Raw genomic sequence first — 15,189 nt, 5'->3', positions numbered from 1 at the left:
CTTTTTCTACAGTATGGAAATAATGGTATTATGTATTTCATATGATTGTTATGAGGATTAAATGGGATAATGTATTAAAGCTTTTGTAACAGTGCCTAGCACATAGTAAGTAAGTAAATAAGTTAGTTGCTCAGTCGTGCCTGACTCTTTGTGACCCCATGGACTGCAGCCCACCAGGCTCCTCTCTCTATGAGATTTTCCAGGCAAGGATACTGGAGTGGGTTGCCATTTCCTTTTCCAGGGGATTTTCCCAACCCAGGGATCGAACCCGGGTCTCCTGCACTGCAGGCAGATTCTTTACTGACTGAGCTGCAAGGGAAGCCCAATAATAAGTGTTTAATAAAGCACATAATAAGCACATAATAAGTGTTTAATAAATGGTAAATGGTTTATTAGCTACTATTTTCTTCCACTAACAGGCCTTTGCTCAAGCTGTTCCATCTATTTGTAACCCCTTTGTTCCAGTTTTCCAATGCCAAATTTGTATTTATTCTTTAATTTCCAGCTCACCACTACTTTCATGGTTTGAAATTGTACAATGTCTATTACCATTATTACAATGCTCACCACAGTATTCCTCAGATTGAGTTATTAATAATATGTCTTATCTCTCATTTTACATTCTAAGACTCATGTAGGTGAGTGTCTTATTCATTTTTGTATCCTTCACAGTGTGTAGCCCAGTGCCTTATATGAAGTATAAGTGGTTTATAGAGAGTAAATGTTTAGTAAATGATTGAATCATGTGGATAATTTAAAATGCAAGACAGGTTCAGTTTCCTATTTCTGTTAATAGAACTGAACACAGTTTAAAAGCAATAAACCAGATGTGATACAAAGCACATATTCTCTTCAAGAGGTTTAGGGGCTTTCTTAAGTAGGTGAGAGAGAGAATCGTAAGGTACTGGGATTCTTATTTGTTAGAATGTGGTAGGTTGAAAGAGAGTTTCAGTGCCTCATGGTATGGACATGGACAATGTAAAAATGGTTTTGAATTTAAATGGGGAAGCAGTTAAATTAATGAGCATACACTTCCCAAGAGAAATTGAAAAAAATAAAATTATTAAATGATGTCATTTTGCTGCATATAGCCCCAAAAGTGGTAGGTAAGAAAGGGAAGAGTCAGCAGAGGTTGATGGGCGTGTACCCAAACTTTACAATTAGAAGAAGGCAGGTTGATTTCCAGTACTCAGTATTAGCTAAGTGACTTTGGATAAGTCCTATAACCTTTCTGATTGTCCATTTCCTTGCGTGTAATGCTTGTGTCACAGAGTCATTTAGAAAAGTAAATGAACTAATGGATTCTGAAATTGTTTTGTGAACTACAAAGCATTCTTGGTCACTCTCTTCTTCTGTGTTCCTACTGTTTTATGTCTATTATCTGCAATAGTATTTCCTATGTTGTAATTTGTTTATCTCTGTCCCCCACTTGACTGAGCTTTTTCAGAGCAAGGATTTTTGTTCTATTTATCTTGGAACACCAGGGCTAACTCATAGGTACTCAATAAATGTTTGATGAATGTATGAATAAATGTTTCAAGTAGGAGATGGACCCAGGTGACCTCTTAAGTTTCCTTATAGTTTTGCTGTTTAAGATTCTATGAAAAGGTCTAGAAATAATTAGACATTGACAAAGGAAGACATACTTAGAATATAAAAACATGAAATGGAAGGACAGTTACAGAATTGTTAAACACATATTAGCATTCTAGAGTGTACTTTCAAAAGGGAAATCGTTGAGACGGGTTAATTGAGTTTATATATAAGAAAGGAGGTTATGATTTGTCAATTAAGAAGTAATTTTTCTGGCTATGGAAAGATAACAGCTAAAATGAATCTTTCCAAAGCTAGAAAATGTGGCAGAGGAATATTGCAGCTAAACAAATTCATTAGAGCAGAAAGGTATTAAAAAAACATTTGAGGAAGTATGGTTAAATCATGGGAAACTAAACTTCCTTATTGAGAAGCCAGAAACTGATGAGACATAAGGTGGAGGTTTTATTGTTGTACATGCTGTTGTTTGAAAGGAATGGAAGCTACATTTCTAGCAGGAGCAAAGTATGACCCTTTAAAGAGCAGAATAGATAGGCTTACTGAAAAAAGTGTTAATAGAAGAGTCTGTAAACGCAAGGGGGAAAGGTGAAGTAGAAATAGTAAAATGAAAGAATAAAGGAATAAAAAAAAGAATAAAAGAATAAAATGAAAGAAGGTTTAGAAAGGACAAAATCACTTATAATGAGGGATGGGGAAGGATCCAAAACAATGATCCTAAGTAAGAAATTGAAAATAGATGGAAAATATGAAGGAAGCCTTAAAATACTAGAACTGGAATGGGCCTTGAGAGAATTTACAACGGAAGACTGAAATCAGAGATTCTCTAAACAGTAGACCTCAGAGCCTAACCTGGTGCAGCATCAGGTGGCTGTCACCACATTCCCCATCTCTGATCTTTGACAAAATGTTTTGGGGAGGAGAAGGTAGATGTGATTGGTCTGGTTGGTTCCTACTGTAGAGGCTTTATTATAGCACAGTGGGATGGAGAAAGCTTGCTGTTAAAAAAAAAAAGAAAAAAAACCACACACATCTGAGTAAGAATCCCAGCTTTGCCTCTTTTCATCTGTTTGATCTTCAGCAAATTACTTACTATCCATAAAAGACATTCAGAAAGAACTCTATCCATGTAACTTCTGTTTTACATTTACCTGGGTTGATCATTAATTTTCCTTTTTTTTTTCTTGCCTGTTCTTCATTTCTTTCTCTTTTTAAACTGCTTTCTAAGACATTTCATCAGCTTTATCTTCCAACTGTTTTATTAAGATTTAAATTCACCTTGTCATTTAAAAAATTGGAGTATAGTTGATTTATAGTGTGTTAGTTTCAGGTGTACAGAACAGTGATTCAGTTATACATGTATCTATCTACTATATAATATATATTCTTTTTCAGAGTCATTTCCATATAGGTTATTATAAAATATTGAGTATCATTTCCTGTGTTATACAGTAGGTCCTTGCTGATTATCTCTTTTATATATAGTAGTGTGTATATATAGGAGAAGGCAATGGCACCCCACTCCAGTACTCTTGCCTGGAAAATTCCATGGATGGAGGAGCCTGGTAGGCTACAGTCCGTGGGGTCGCTAAGAGTCGGACACGACAGTGACTTCACTTTCACTTTTCCCTTTCATGCACTGGAGAAGGAAATGGCAACCCACTCCAGTATTCTTGCCTGGAGAATCCCAGGGACGGCGGAGCCTGGTGGGCTGCTGTCTATGGGGTTGCACAGAGTTGGACACAACTGAAGCAACTTAGCAGCAGCAGCAGCAGCAGCAGTGTGTATATATAGGCTTTCCAGGTAGCACTAGCGGTAAAGAACCTGTCTGCCAATGCAGGAGACACAGGAGACACGGGTTCAACCCCTGGGTTGGGAAGATCCCCTGGAGGAGGAAATGGCAACCCACTTCACTATTCTTGCCTGGAAAAATTCCATGGGCAGAGAGGCCTGGTGGGCTATATATGTTAATCCCGACCTCCTGATTTATTTATTTATTCCTCTCCCTGCCTTTCCTTCCCTGATAGCTGAGTTGGTAAAGCATCCACTTGCAATGCCAGAGACCCTGGTTCGATTCCTGGGTCAGGAAGACCCGCTGGAGAAGGGATAGGCTACCCACTCCAGTATTCTTGTGCTTCCCTGGTGGCTCAGCTGGTAAAGAATCTGCCTGCAATGCAGGAGACCTGGGTTTGATCCCTGGGTTGGGGAGATCCCCTGGAGAAGGGAAAGGCTACCCACTCCAGTATTCTGGCCTAGAGAATTCCATGGATTGTATAGTCCATGGGATCTCAAAGACTCGGACACCACTGAGCAACTTTCACTTCACTTTCCCCTTTGGTAACCATAAGTTTATTTTCTATATCTGTCTCTTTCCGTTTTGTAAATAAGTTTATTTGTTTTTTGTTTTTTAGATTTCACATACAAGTGCCTCTGATGATACTTTTAATTCCTAAGACCTCTTCTAGGGAATTCCCTGGCAGTCCAGTGGTTAGGGCTCTGTGCTTCTGTTGCAGGGGGCACAGGCTGGATCCCTGGTCAGGGAAGCTAAGATGCTGCAAGTCCTGTGGCACAGCCAACACCAAAACAAAAATACAACAGCAAGAACTCTTCTATTTCTCAAAAGTCCTTTAAAATTTCCTCTTCCTGTCTCATGGCTGCAATGTCTCTTTTAATTTCTCTGAGGATCTTAAATTGTCTTGGTAAAGTTTTTTCCTGAGCTTCAGGAATCTTCTCTAAGGGACTAACTCTCCTGTCTTCTGCAGGGGTCATGAAGTGACAATGTTTGGTTCTGCAGAGTTGGGGGTGGGGGACAGAATCTGCAGGTCTGTCAGCATCTCAGGCTGACTTTGAACCAGTCCTCCTGGTTTTAGCCACTCCTTCATCCCTACCTGTAGAGGTACCTGGCACCACAAATTCCTGAGCCTTTTTGGAGCTCTGTGGTATAAATTGAGTTGCCTCTCAGCTTTCTCTACTGACGACTTAGGATACAGGTTCACACTCCTACTAACTCGGTTACTGTTTGTCTGCTCTCTGGTTTCCAAACTTTGCTGCTAATGTCTTCTTCCCTTTACAACATCCCCTCATCCTTATGCCTTTAAAAAACTCTTTTTTTAAAAAAAAATTAGTTTATGTATCTACTTTTTAACTTTACAATATTGTATTGGTTTTGCCATACATTGACATGAATCCATCATGGGTGTACATGTTTTCCCCTTCCAGAACCCCCCCTCCCACCTCCCTCCCCATCCCATCCCTCCGGGTCATCCCAGGGCACCAGTCCTGAGCACCCTGTATCATGCACTGAACCTGGACTGGCGATTCGTTTCACATATGATAATTTACATGCTTCAATGCCATTCTCCCATATCATCCCGCCCTCGCCCTCTCCCACAGAGTCCATAATACTATTCTATTTATCTGTGTCTCTTTTGATGTCTCGCATACAGGGTTATCTTTACCGATTGACTAAATACCATATATATGTGATAGTATACTGTATTGGTGTTTTTCTTTCTGGCTTACTTCACTCTGTGTAATAGGCTCCAGTTTCATCCACCTCATTAGAACTGATTCAAATGTATTCTTTTTTAATGGCTGAGTAATATTCCATTGTGTATATGTACCACAGCTTCCTTATCCATTCATCTGCTGATGGACATCTGGGTTGCTTCCATGTCCTGGCTATTCTAAACAGTGCTGCGATGAACACTGGGGTGCACATGTCTCTTTCAAGTCTGGTTTCCTCAGTGTGTATGCCCAGCAGTGGGATTGCTGGGTCATATGGCAGTTCTATTTCCAGGTTTTTGAGGAAGCTCCACACTGTTCTCCATAGTGGCTGTCCTAGTTTGCATTCCCACCAACAGTGTAAGAGGGTTCCCTTTTCTCCACACCCTCTCCAGCATTTATTGCTTGTAGTCTTTTGGATAGCAACCATTCTGACTGGCATGAAATGGTACCTCATTGTGGTTTTGATTTGCATTTCTCTGATACTGAGTGATGTTGAGCATCTTTTCATGTGTTTGTTAGCCATCTGTATGTCTTCTTTGGAGAAGTGTAAAAAATTCTTTTGCTATAATTTTATCAGGGTTTTGATGAGGGAGCAGAACTAAATATGCATTCAATGTGCCATCTTTAACCCAAAGTCTTTTAATTCTTCATGTCTTTTGTATCCATTCTTTACATTTTAACCATCATCACATTGTACAGATTCTTAACACTTTATATCTAGTCTCCTTGCCTCTAGTATCTCCTCCCTTAGATTTGTCCTTTGGAATGCTGTAGATTCACCTTTCCTTTTCTTAAATTGCATGGAGTACCTCACAGCTTTGAGTGTAAAAACCCTTCAGTTGCTTCCTGGTGTTGACAGGATAAAGTCTATATTCCTTAACCAGACATTCAAAGCCTTTCACAATCTAACTTCTGCCCATCTTTTTCAACCTCATCATTTAGGCTTTCAGAAACACTCATGGGACTTCCCTGGTGGTCCAGTGGTTAAGATTCCATGCTCCCAATGCAGGGGGCCTAGGTTCAATCCCTGATTGGGGAACTAGATTCCACATGCAGCAACTGAGACCTAGAGTAGCCAAATAAATAAATGTTAAAAAAGAGGAAGGCTTGAGTCCCTGTCAGAAACACTCACATCTGCACCACTGATACCTATACTCACCTGTAGCTGTGATTAAAATTGCCTGGAACATCTACAGGCATAGTAGCTGGGCTTGCCTGGTGATTTATCCATTAGACTTAGGAGTTGACCTGCTGATTTTTAATGGCTAATTTAAACACTTTGTTTTGTTTTGGGGGAAAATTTAAATTATTTTATTGTAAAATTTATACAAAATAAACCATAAGCACACAGTTAAACTTTAAACAGAATTAAGCCAGCCCATAAAACATTATAAATAAAAAAGTAATAAAAACCTTATCAGCTTGTTTGAAATTATTCATCTTTACATACATGATGGTTTATCTCCTAGATTTAAAATAGTGATCTCCATTACACTTAGTTAGGCTGTGAAATATTAAATACTATTTTTAACAGACAGATTCTTTTAAAATTTTTTTATTTTTTAAATTATGGAAGTATAACACATTTACAGGAGACTTGGAAAATACAAAACAAAGTTATATGTAGTTCCACTATATATTACAATTATTTTTTAAGTAGATAAATTAAGATTTTTAGGGGAGATTTCAATATCAAACTCTAAAACATTAATAGAATGAATAGACAGAAAAGTAGAAGGACATAGTCGACCTGAAAAGCAGTATGAACCAATTCAACATAATTAAGATTTATATAGTTTTCACAGAGCAGCAGGACGCAAATTCTATTCAAGTTCCATAGACTACAAGCCAGGAGACACTGGAACATATCCAGGGACATAAGGTGCAAAAATTTCATGGTCTAAAGGAACTGAAATTATGCAGAGAAAAAACAGATTCTTATACTCAAGGATTAACAAATACTTGCAAAGTGATCACCAAAATCTTTATTTGTAAACAAAATTGTAAATCCAGAATACAAAAATCTACTTGAAATAATCTAACCAAATACTAAATTACTTAAATAAGACTCAGTTTCTGAGGTGGTATCAAGAGGAAAAAAATCTTATTTACATACAAGGTTGTATACACAAGTAGGTTTTTGTCAATATACGTTTTAAAAAAATTTTTATTGAAATATAGTTGAATTACAGTGTTGTGTTAATTTCTGCTGTACAGCAAAGTGATTCAGTCACACACACTCATGCAGGTTTGGCCAAAAAGTTTGTTCAGATTTTTCCGTAACATCTTAAATTCTTTTCATATTCTTTTTCCGTTATGGTTACCACAGGATATTGAATATAGTCCTCTGTGTTATACAGTAGGACCTTGTTGTTTATTCATTCTGTGTATACCAGTTTGCATCTGCTAATCCCAAAGCTCCCACTCCTATTGTCTCCCACCCCCACTTTGGCAAACATACTTTTAAAAAATAAATCAAACTGGCCACCATTCCCAAAAATGCTTCTTACACTATGCTGGAATTTAAAAGGACCTTTAATAACTTTGAGCCCTATCTGTACTACATGTGAAACAGCTTTTAAGATTTCTCTACCTCCTGTACTGAAGATCAAAAAAAAGAAGCTGAAAATGTCTGCATGATAGTAAACATTTCCCTCCATCACTTAGAGCTATTAATAGAAATTTTATGGCAGAATCTTTGTTAGGAAGGCTCTGAAAAAAAGAGATATGTGTAAGATAATTTTTAATGAACTTTCTTACAGGAAATCATTGTAAAACTCTTGGTTTTAAATGAATACTTGTTTGACAAGAGGCTTCATATAGCCCATTTCAGTCTAGTATTCTAAAATCTGTTTTTAATATATGTATTTTCTTAATTGTGTTTACTCTATTGCATATTGTTTTTCGATGGTATATTATTCCACACCCTATTTATTTTCTGCTAGACTCTGGAGCTGCAAAGATGAGGAGGATGTAGAAATCATGTCCTGTAATAAACTGCTATCTTGTTATATATATATGGTATTGAGTTTAAGCTCCAACTCAATAACTGGGTTTACACAGAATGATTTAATATTCTTCTAGGGTTTAATGTTCTAACATTCATATCAAGTACATTTATAACATTTTCCTGAAATCGTAACATTTTTCTGATGGTTTTTCTCCCCTAGTGTTGTCTTTGTTGACATCTTCATCATGAATTTAATTCTTTGGATTGAAGGGTCATCATCTGCTATCTCATTTGATACCTTGATAGGAATCCTTGCATTGTGGTTTGGAATTTCAGTGCCGTTAACATTTTTGGGTGCATACATTGGAAGTTTCCAAAAGGTAAACTTTTAAAATACTGCTTTTGACCATTGAATGATGTCTGAAATAATACCTCAGTGTGAATAGACTATACAGGAAATGGAAGATATACCGTTGGAGAAAATGACAAAGAATAATCATTTAGGGATAAAAGATTTTTACAAACGTTAAATGAAAGACAGTAACACTTTAAAAGACATTCTTTAATGTATTTCACATTTTATGGGTTGTTTATATTTCCCTCTCTCTCTGATGGGCAAAATTAAAAGGATATATTATAGGAAGGCTGACTTTAAGAAAGTCAGAAAAATAATGAGATTATAGAGTTGGGGGAAGAAAGCCAAGATACAATCCAAGAAATGGGTTCTGTTGATGGATTTTTTTTTTCTTTTTCGTTATGGTTTATCCCAGAATATTGAATATAGTTCCCTGTGTTATACAGTAGGACCTTGTTGTTTATCCATTCTCTGTATAATAGTTTGCATCTTCTCACCCAGTTTACAGATTTGAAGATAGCCTATTCAACATATAGGGAAAAGGAACAGTATACCAAAAAGACTAAATGAGGCCACACTACAAAAGAGTTGTATTATGAGGACATAGTGTGAATTTGCAGGGGCGAAGTCAGACAAGACAAAACAGGAAGTGGAGTTCCAGATAGAGCAGAAAAATAAAAATTTCTGAAAACTATTGACAAATTTTCAGAGACAAATTATTAGACAAATTCTAAGAGAGAACTTTTTGACATCATATATTATTTTACATTGAAACAATCACTAGTAAGTTTTGTCCAATATTGCCCTTGAAGTGTGTAAGGAAAGATAAGCATCCTTATTGTTTATCTGTGTCCTATCTAACATGGTGGCCACTCAACAACTATGGTTTTTGAGTACTTGGAATGTGGCTAGTCTGAATTATGTGCTGTAAGTGTAAAATACACACTGGTTTTCAACCACTTAGAACAACAACAACAAGAGGAATGTAAAATATCTGATTAATAATTTTTATATCAGTCACAAATGTAAATGATACTATTTGGGCATGTTAGATCATTAGATCAAATAAAATATATCAATAAATTGATTCCACCTTTTTAAAATGCACCTACTAAGAAATTGGATATTGCATTTGTGGCTTGCATCATAGTATTTCTGTTGCACAGCATTGGTCTAGCCTTTGCCCATATAACTGCCCTTGGAAATGCTCAGATTCAAGATTGTGTATTGTGATGCTGTCTGTATAAATTTACTTCAGTTTTATTTCATTCTGATTTTCACCTGATTTATTTTCAAGCAATTTGACTATCCAGTTAGTATAAACCTGATTCCTCGTCAGATTCCTCACCAGGCTTTCATTAGAAGACCACTTTTTAGTGTCATCATTGGTGGCGTTTTACCTTTTGGTTGTATTTTTATCCAACTATTTTTTATTCTAAACAGCATTTGGTGAGTATAATATCTTCTTTATTTTTTTTTAGCTTATTTATTTTTTAATTGAAGGATAATTGCTTTACAGAATTTTGTTGTTTTCTGTCAAGCATCAACATGAATCAGCCATAGGTATTCATATTGTCTTAATCTCCAAAATATTAATTGCTAATAAATTAATTTGAATTCTGGTATAGTAAGACTTCATGTGCTACCCTGTTTTATCCAGGGAATAGCAATCTGACCTGAGGGAATTTCCCAGGAAACTAAGACTTAATTTACAACATTTTAAAGCCACTTTTGGATGGAAATGTCTATAAAGGTTTCCTTTTTGAAAATTAATAGCCTCTTTTTAATCCTTTCCAGGTGACTCAGAAAAGTTGGTCTCAAACCATACTTCTCTGAGACTTTGCAGGGGGTTGAATGGGGGTGTCCCTTGGAGGGAGGTACCTAAAGATGGAAGGGGCAGCTCTGATTTGTATCTGTTTTCCATACTGGCCTCCCATGCAAGATTTCATTTAGTATTTCTCTGCTAAAAATAATGTGAATAGCACTGATTTTGGGTCTTCATCTGTACTGAGCTATAAGCAATGGTTTTCTATCTTCCTTTCTGTCAACTGTTAATTCTGCTGTCAGATGCCTTTTCCTTATAGCCTTCCTCTTTTTATCTGCTACTTTTAATCTGTTGTAATTTAAGAATTATGATAACCAATATGGAGCTTCCCAGGTAGCTCAGTTGTAAAGAATCCGCCTGCCAATGCAGGAGATGCAGGAGCCTCAGGTTTGATTGCTGGGTCAGGAAGATCCCCCTGGAGGAGGAAATGGCAGCCCACTCCAGTATTCTTGCCTAGAGAACCTCAGGACAGAGGAGCCTGGTGGGCTACAGTCCACGGGGTCGCAAAGAGTTGGACACAACTGAGCACACACGTACCAATAACCAATATAGGAATGCATGTGAAGTAAGAACCAGTACTCTCTGACTAAAGTGCTGCAGTTTTAGTGCCCTTGCTTTGTGACAGCTATTTCAGTTGCTCCAAGTCCCTTTTTTTTCTTACTTCCTGATTCTTGACAGCATTTTTGTTTTGGGAGCTGCCAAGTGGGATTTACTCTGGAGGGATTTTTGGAGATGGGGCAAATACACAATGAAATAAAATGCAGTCATCAATTGTGCATGTTTATAACACTTTTGTCCCGAAAGAATCTTCTAGACAAAGCTTTGATGTCCTAGGAAATTAAGTTTAATCATACACATTAACTGCCCACCTTTTATAAACAGCACTGTGTCAAAGTTGTTTGAAAGATAAGCAGTAAAATCTGTTACCTTGTCAGCAACTAAATATTTAACATGCTGCAAAATAGATTATAGTAACCAAATTTTGCAGATGTTTTTGATGGGAAAGTATTTTTAAAGCAAAACTGAAAGATCTTTGAAGTGTTAATCGCTCAGTCGTGTCTGACTCTCTTTGCGACCCCATGGGCTGTGGCCCACCAGGCTCCTTTGTCCATGGAATTCTCCAGGCAAGAATACTGAAGTGGGTTGCCATGCCTTTATTCAAGAGATCTTCCTGACCCAGGGATTGAACCCGGGTCTCTCATATTGCAGGCAGATTCTTTACTGTTTGAGCCAAGATTCTTTAGATGATAGATGATTTAATTTTTGTTTCACTGAGAAGCCAGGGTGCTTGTTGGTACAACTTTGTATATATATATATGAACTCTAGAGATGATTCATCCCAACCCCCATCCTTCATTCTCACCCCCAGATGAATATTTTATATGAGGTTTTAAAATGGAATATTGATCAGTTCACCAGTTTCTTCTCTTCAGAAGGCTTTTTGAAATGTCTATTTCTTATCCCAATTTAGTCAGCTTGCTCTATAATAATGAAAGAAATTACTTCATTCCTTTGAAGTTTGGCCTAAATGTAATCCACACACTGATATTTTTAAAGATGCATGTTTGAAAGTAGATTTAATAGAATTATGTGTGTGTTGTGCTATAAAGACCAATTTGGAGAAGCTGCATGTTAATAGACCTCCAAAGACAAAATTTGATTCTGTGGTTTTCTGTTGTATAATATAGTCGCTGGTATTTATGCCATTTGCAACTTTCTGTTTCTAACATATTTTTAAATGTGTATAGAGAAAATTGATGGGTTTCAAGTGAAAACTAAATTATAGGAGCAGACAAATATTGGTAAGTAGCAATACTGTTTCTGATGAGAGAGAATATGGCCAAATTCTGAAGCTGTGTAGATGAGGGAATATACATATATATATTTGATACTACATGGATTTGATGATATTACATGAATAGATGAAGTTTGGAATGAAAATCTCAAGGTGAGAAAAGTGTGTGACAGTTTACTGTTTAGAGTTGGATGGATCTTTCTGTGGGTATCCTTAAGTTAAAGCTTATTTTAAAATTGTCATTTTTCTTTTCAGGTCTCATCAGATGTACATCATGTTTGGCTTCCTTTTCTTAGTCTTTATAATTCTTCTGATTACTTGTTCTGAAGCTACCATTCTGCTATGTTATTTTCATTTGTGTTCTGAGGTAAAGACATAAGAAACTAATACATCTGAAGCTTTCTAAACTTGCATTATTGGAATTAGAAGTCTGTTGAGAAAGGGATTAAACTAAGTGTTAACTGCATGGTTTCTACAACTTGGGATCACTTTTATATTGTGTTTTCCTAATGACACATTTTGATTTTGATGCGGCTATCAGGTTAATGTTACTTTGATAGAAAGTTTTCGACAGAAAGCAGTTTCTCTCTGGCTAGTTACTATAATTTCTGCATAGTATTCAGTTAACATAGAAAAACATAGGAAACTGATTTGATAGTTCAGACATAAAAGATCTGATTCGATGATGTTTTCTTTTTAACAATTAACATTTTCTTGTAGCTTAGGCCAGGATTATATTTTATGGGCTTGAGGTTGCTGCTGAAGGCCCTTTCTCTTTCTTTTTGTTGCCGTTTGGTTATCATGGACATAAATAATTCTTTTTACCCAATGCCACCCTCAATTTTTCCTGATGTCATTTTGAATAACTGAGCTAGTGGTAACATATTTTCTTAAATCCCCTAGATCCCTCTTATTCTGGTAATTTAATGTGACTTTCTAAAGGTGACAAGAGAGTTTAGGGAATGATTATTATATACATGATGTCTTAGAGCATTTTTTTCTTGAGCTATAGGAATAAAAGTAAAAGATATATAATTATGTACGTATTATACTTAGGTACTCATTCATTCTATGATATATTTTGTCATAGGAATTCTGTAACAATCATTCAGTTCAGTTCAGTTCAGTCGCTCAGTCATGTCTGACTCTTTGCGACCCCATGAATTGCAGCACGCCAGGCCTCTCTGTCCATCACCAACTCCCGGAGTCTACCCAAACCCATGTCCATCGAGTCGGTGATGCCATCCAACCATCTCATCCTCTGTCGTCCCCTTCTCCTCCTGCCCCCAATCCCACCCAGCATTAGGGTCTTTTCCAATGAGTCAACTCTTCGCATGAGGTGGCCAAAGTATTGGAGTTTCAGCTTCAACATCAGTCCTTCCAATGAACACCCAGGATTGATCTCTTTTAGGATGGATTGATTGGATCTCCTTGCAGTCCAAGGGACTCTCAAGAGTCTTCTCCAACACCACAGTGCAAAAGCATCAATTCTGTGGCGCTCAGCTTTCTTCACCGTCCAACTCTCACATCCATACATGACCACTGGAAAAACCATAGCCTTGATTAGACGGACTTTTGTTGGCAAAGTAATGTCTCTGCTTTTAAATATGCCATCTAGGTTGGCCATAACCTTCCTTCCAAGGAGTAAGCGTCTCTTAATTTCATGGCTGCAGTCACCATCAGCAGTGATTCTGGAGCCCCAAAAAATAAAGTCTGACACTGTTTCCACTGTTTCCCCATCTATTTCCCATGGAGTGATGGGACCAGATGCCATGATCTTAGTTTTCTGAACGTTGAGCTTTAAGCCAACTTTTTCATTCTCCTCCTTCACCTTCATCACGAGGCTCTTTAGTTCTTCTTCACTCTCTGCCATAAGGGTGGTGTCATCCACATATCTGAGGTTATTGATATTTCTCCCGGCAATCTTGATTCCAGCTTGTGTTTCTTCCAGCCCAGCATTTCTCATCATGTACTCTGCATATAAGTTAAATAAGCAGGGTGACAATATACAGCCTTGACGTACTCCTTTTCCTATTTGGAACCAGCCTGTTGTTCCATGTCCAGTTCTAACTGTTGCTTCCTGACCTGCATACAGGTTTCTCAAGAGACAGGTCAGGTGGTCTGGTATTCCCATCTCTTTCAGAATTTTCCACAGTTTATTGTGATCCACACAGTCAAAGGCTTTGGCATAGTCAAGAAAGCAGAAATAGATGTTTTTTCTGGAACTCTCTTGCTTTTTCGATGATCCAGCGGATAATGGCAATTTGATCTCTGGTTCCTCTGCCTTTTCTAAAACCAGCTTGAACATCTGGAAGTTCTCAGTTCACGTATTGCTGAAGCCTGGCTTGGAGAATTTTGAGCATTACTTTACTAGCATGTGAGATGAGTGCAATTGTGCGGTAGTTTGAGCATTCTTTGGCATTGCCTTTCTTTGGGATTGGAATGAAAACTGACCTTTTCCAGTCCTGTGGCCACTGCTGAGTTTTCCAAATTTTCTGGCATATTGAGTGCAGCACTTTCACAGCATCACCTTTGAGGATTTGAAATAGCTCAACTGGAATTCCATCACCTCCACTAGCTTTGTTTGTAGTGATGCTTTCTGAGGCCCACTTGACTTCACATTCCAGGATGTCAGGCTCTAGGTGAGTGATCACACCATCGTGATTATCTGGGTCGTGAAGATCTTTTTTGTACAGTTCTTCTGTGTATTCTTGCCACCTCTTCTTAATATCTTCTGCTTCTGTTAGGTCCATACCATTTCTCTCCTTTATTGTGCCTATCTTTGCATGAAATGTCCTTTGGTATCTCTAATTTTCTTGACGAGATCTCTAGTCTTTCCCAATCTGTTGTTTTCCTCTATTTCTTTGCACTGATTGCTGAGGAAGGCTTTCTTATCTCTCCTTGCTATTCTTTGGAACTCTGCATTCAGATGGGAATATCTTTCCTTTTCTCCTTTGCTTTTCGCTTCTCTTCTCTTCCCAGCTATCTGCAAGGCCTCCTCAGACAGCCATTTTGCTTTTTTGCATTTCTTTTCCATGGGGATTGTCTTGATCCCTGTCTGCTGTACAATGTCACGAACCTCTGGCCATAGTTCATCAGGCACTCTGTCTATCAGATCTAGTCCCTTAAATCTATTTGTCACTTCTACTGTATACTCATAAGGGATGTGATCTAGGTCATACCTGAATGGACTAGTGGTTTTCCCT

General features: G+C 37.5%; 1 protein-coding gene across 3 annotated transcripts in view; it reads left to right on the top strand.

The window, feature by feature from the left end:
• LOC145536168 (transmembrane 9 superfamily member 2-like) overlaps positions 1-15,189 on the top strand; it is an 86,696-nt gene that overhangs the window by 50,698 nt on the left and 20,809 nt on the right. For all 3 annotated transcript variants that reach the window (XM_081564911.1, XM_081564909.1, XM_081564910.1), the window contains exons 13-15: positions 8,229-8,388; positions 9,661-9,812; positions 12,239-12,350. In XM_081564911.1, the coding sequence (XP_081421037.1) occupies positions 8,229-8,388; positions 9,661-9,812; positions 12,239-12,350 (424 nt within the window). The remainder of the gene's footprint in view (positions 1-8,228; positions 8,389-9,660; positions 9,813-12,238; positions 12,351-15,189) is intronic.

Source organism: Giraffa tippelskirchi, chromosome X (assembly GCF_054371585.1).
Source record: "Giraffa tippelskirchi isolate mGirTip1 chromosome X, T2T-mGirTip1v1.2.pri, whole genome shotgun sequence".
Classification (NCBI taxonomy): Eukaryota; Metazoa; Chordata; class Mammalia; order Artiodactyla; family Giraffidae; genus Giraffa; species Giraffa tippelskirchi.
The sequence above is the reverse complement of the archived record's forward strand: the minus strand, read 5'-3'. Positions and strand labels throughout refer to the sequence as shown.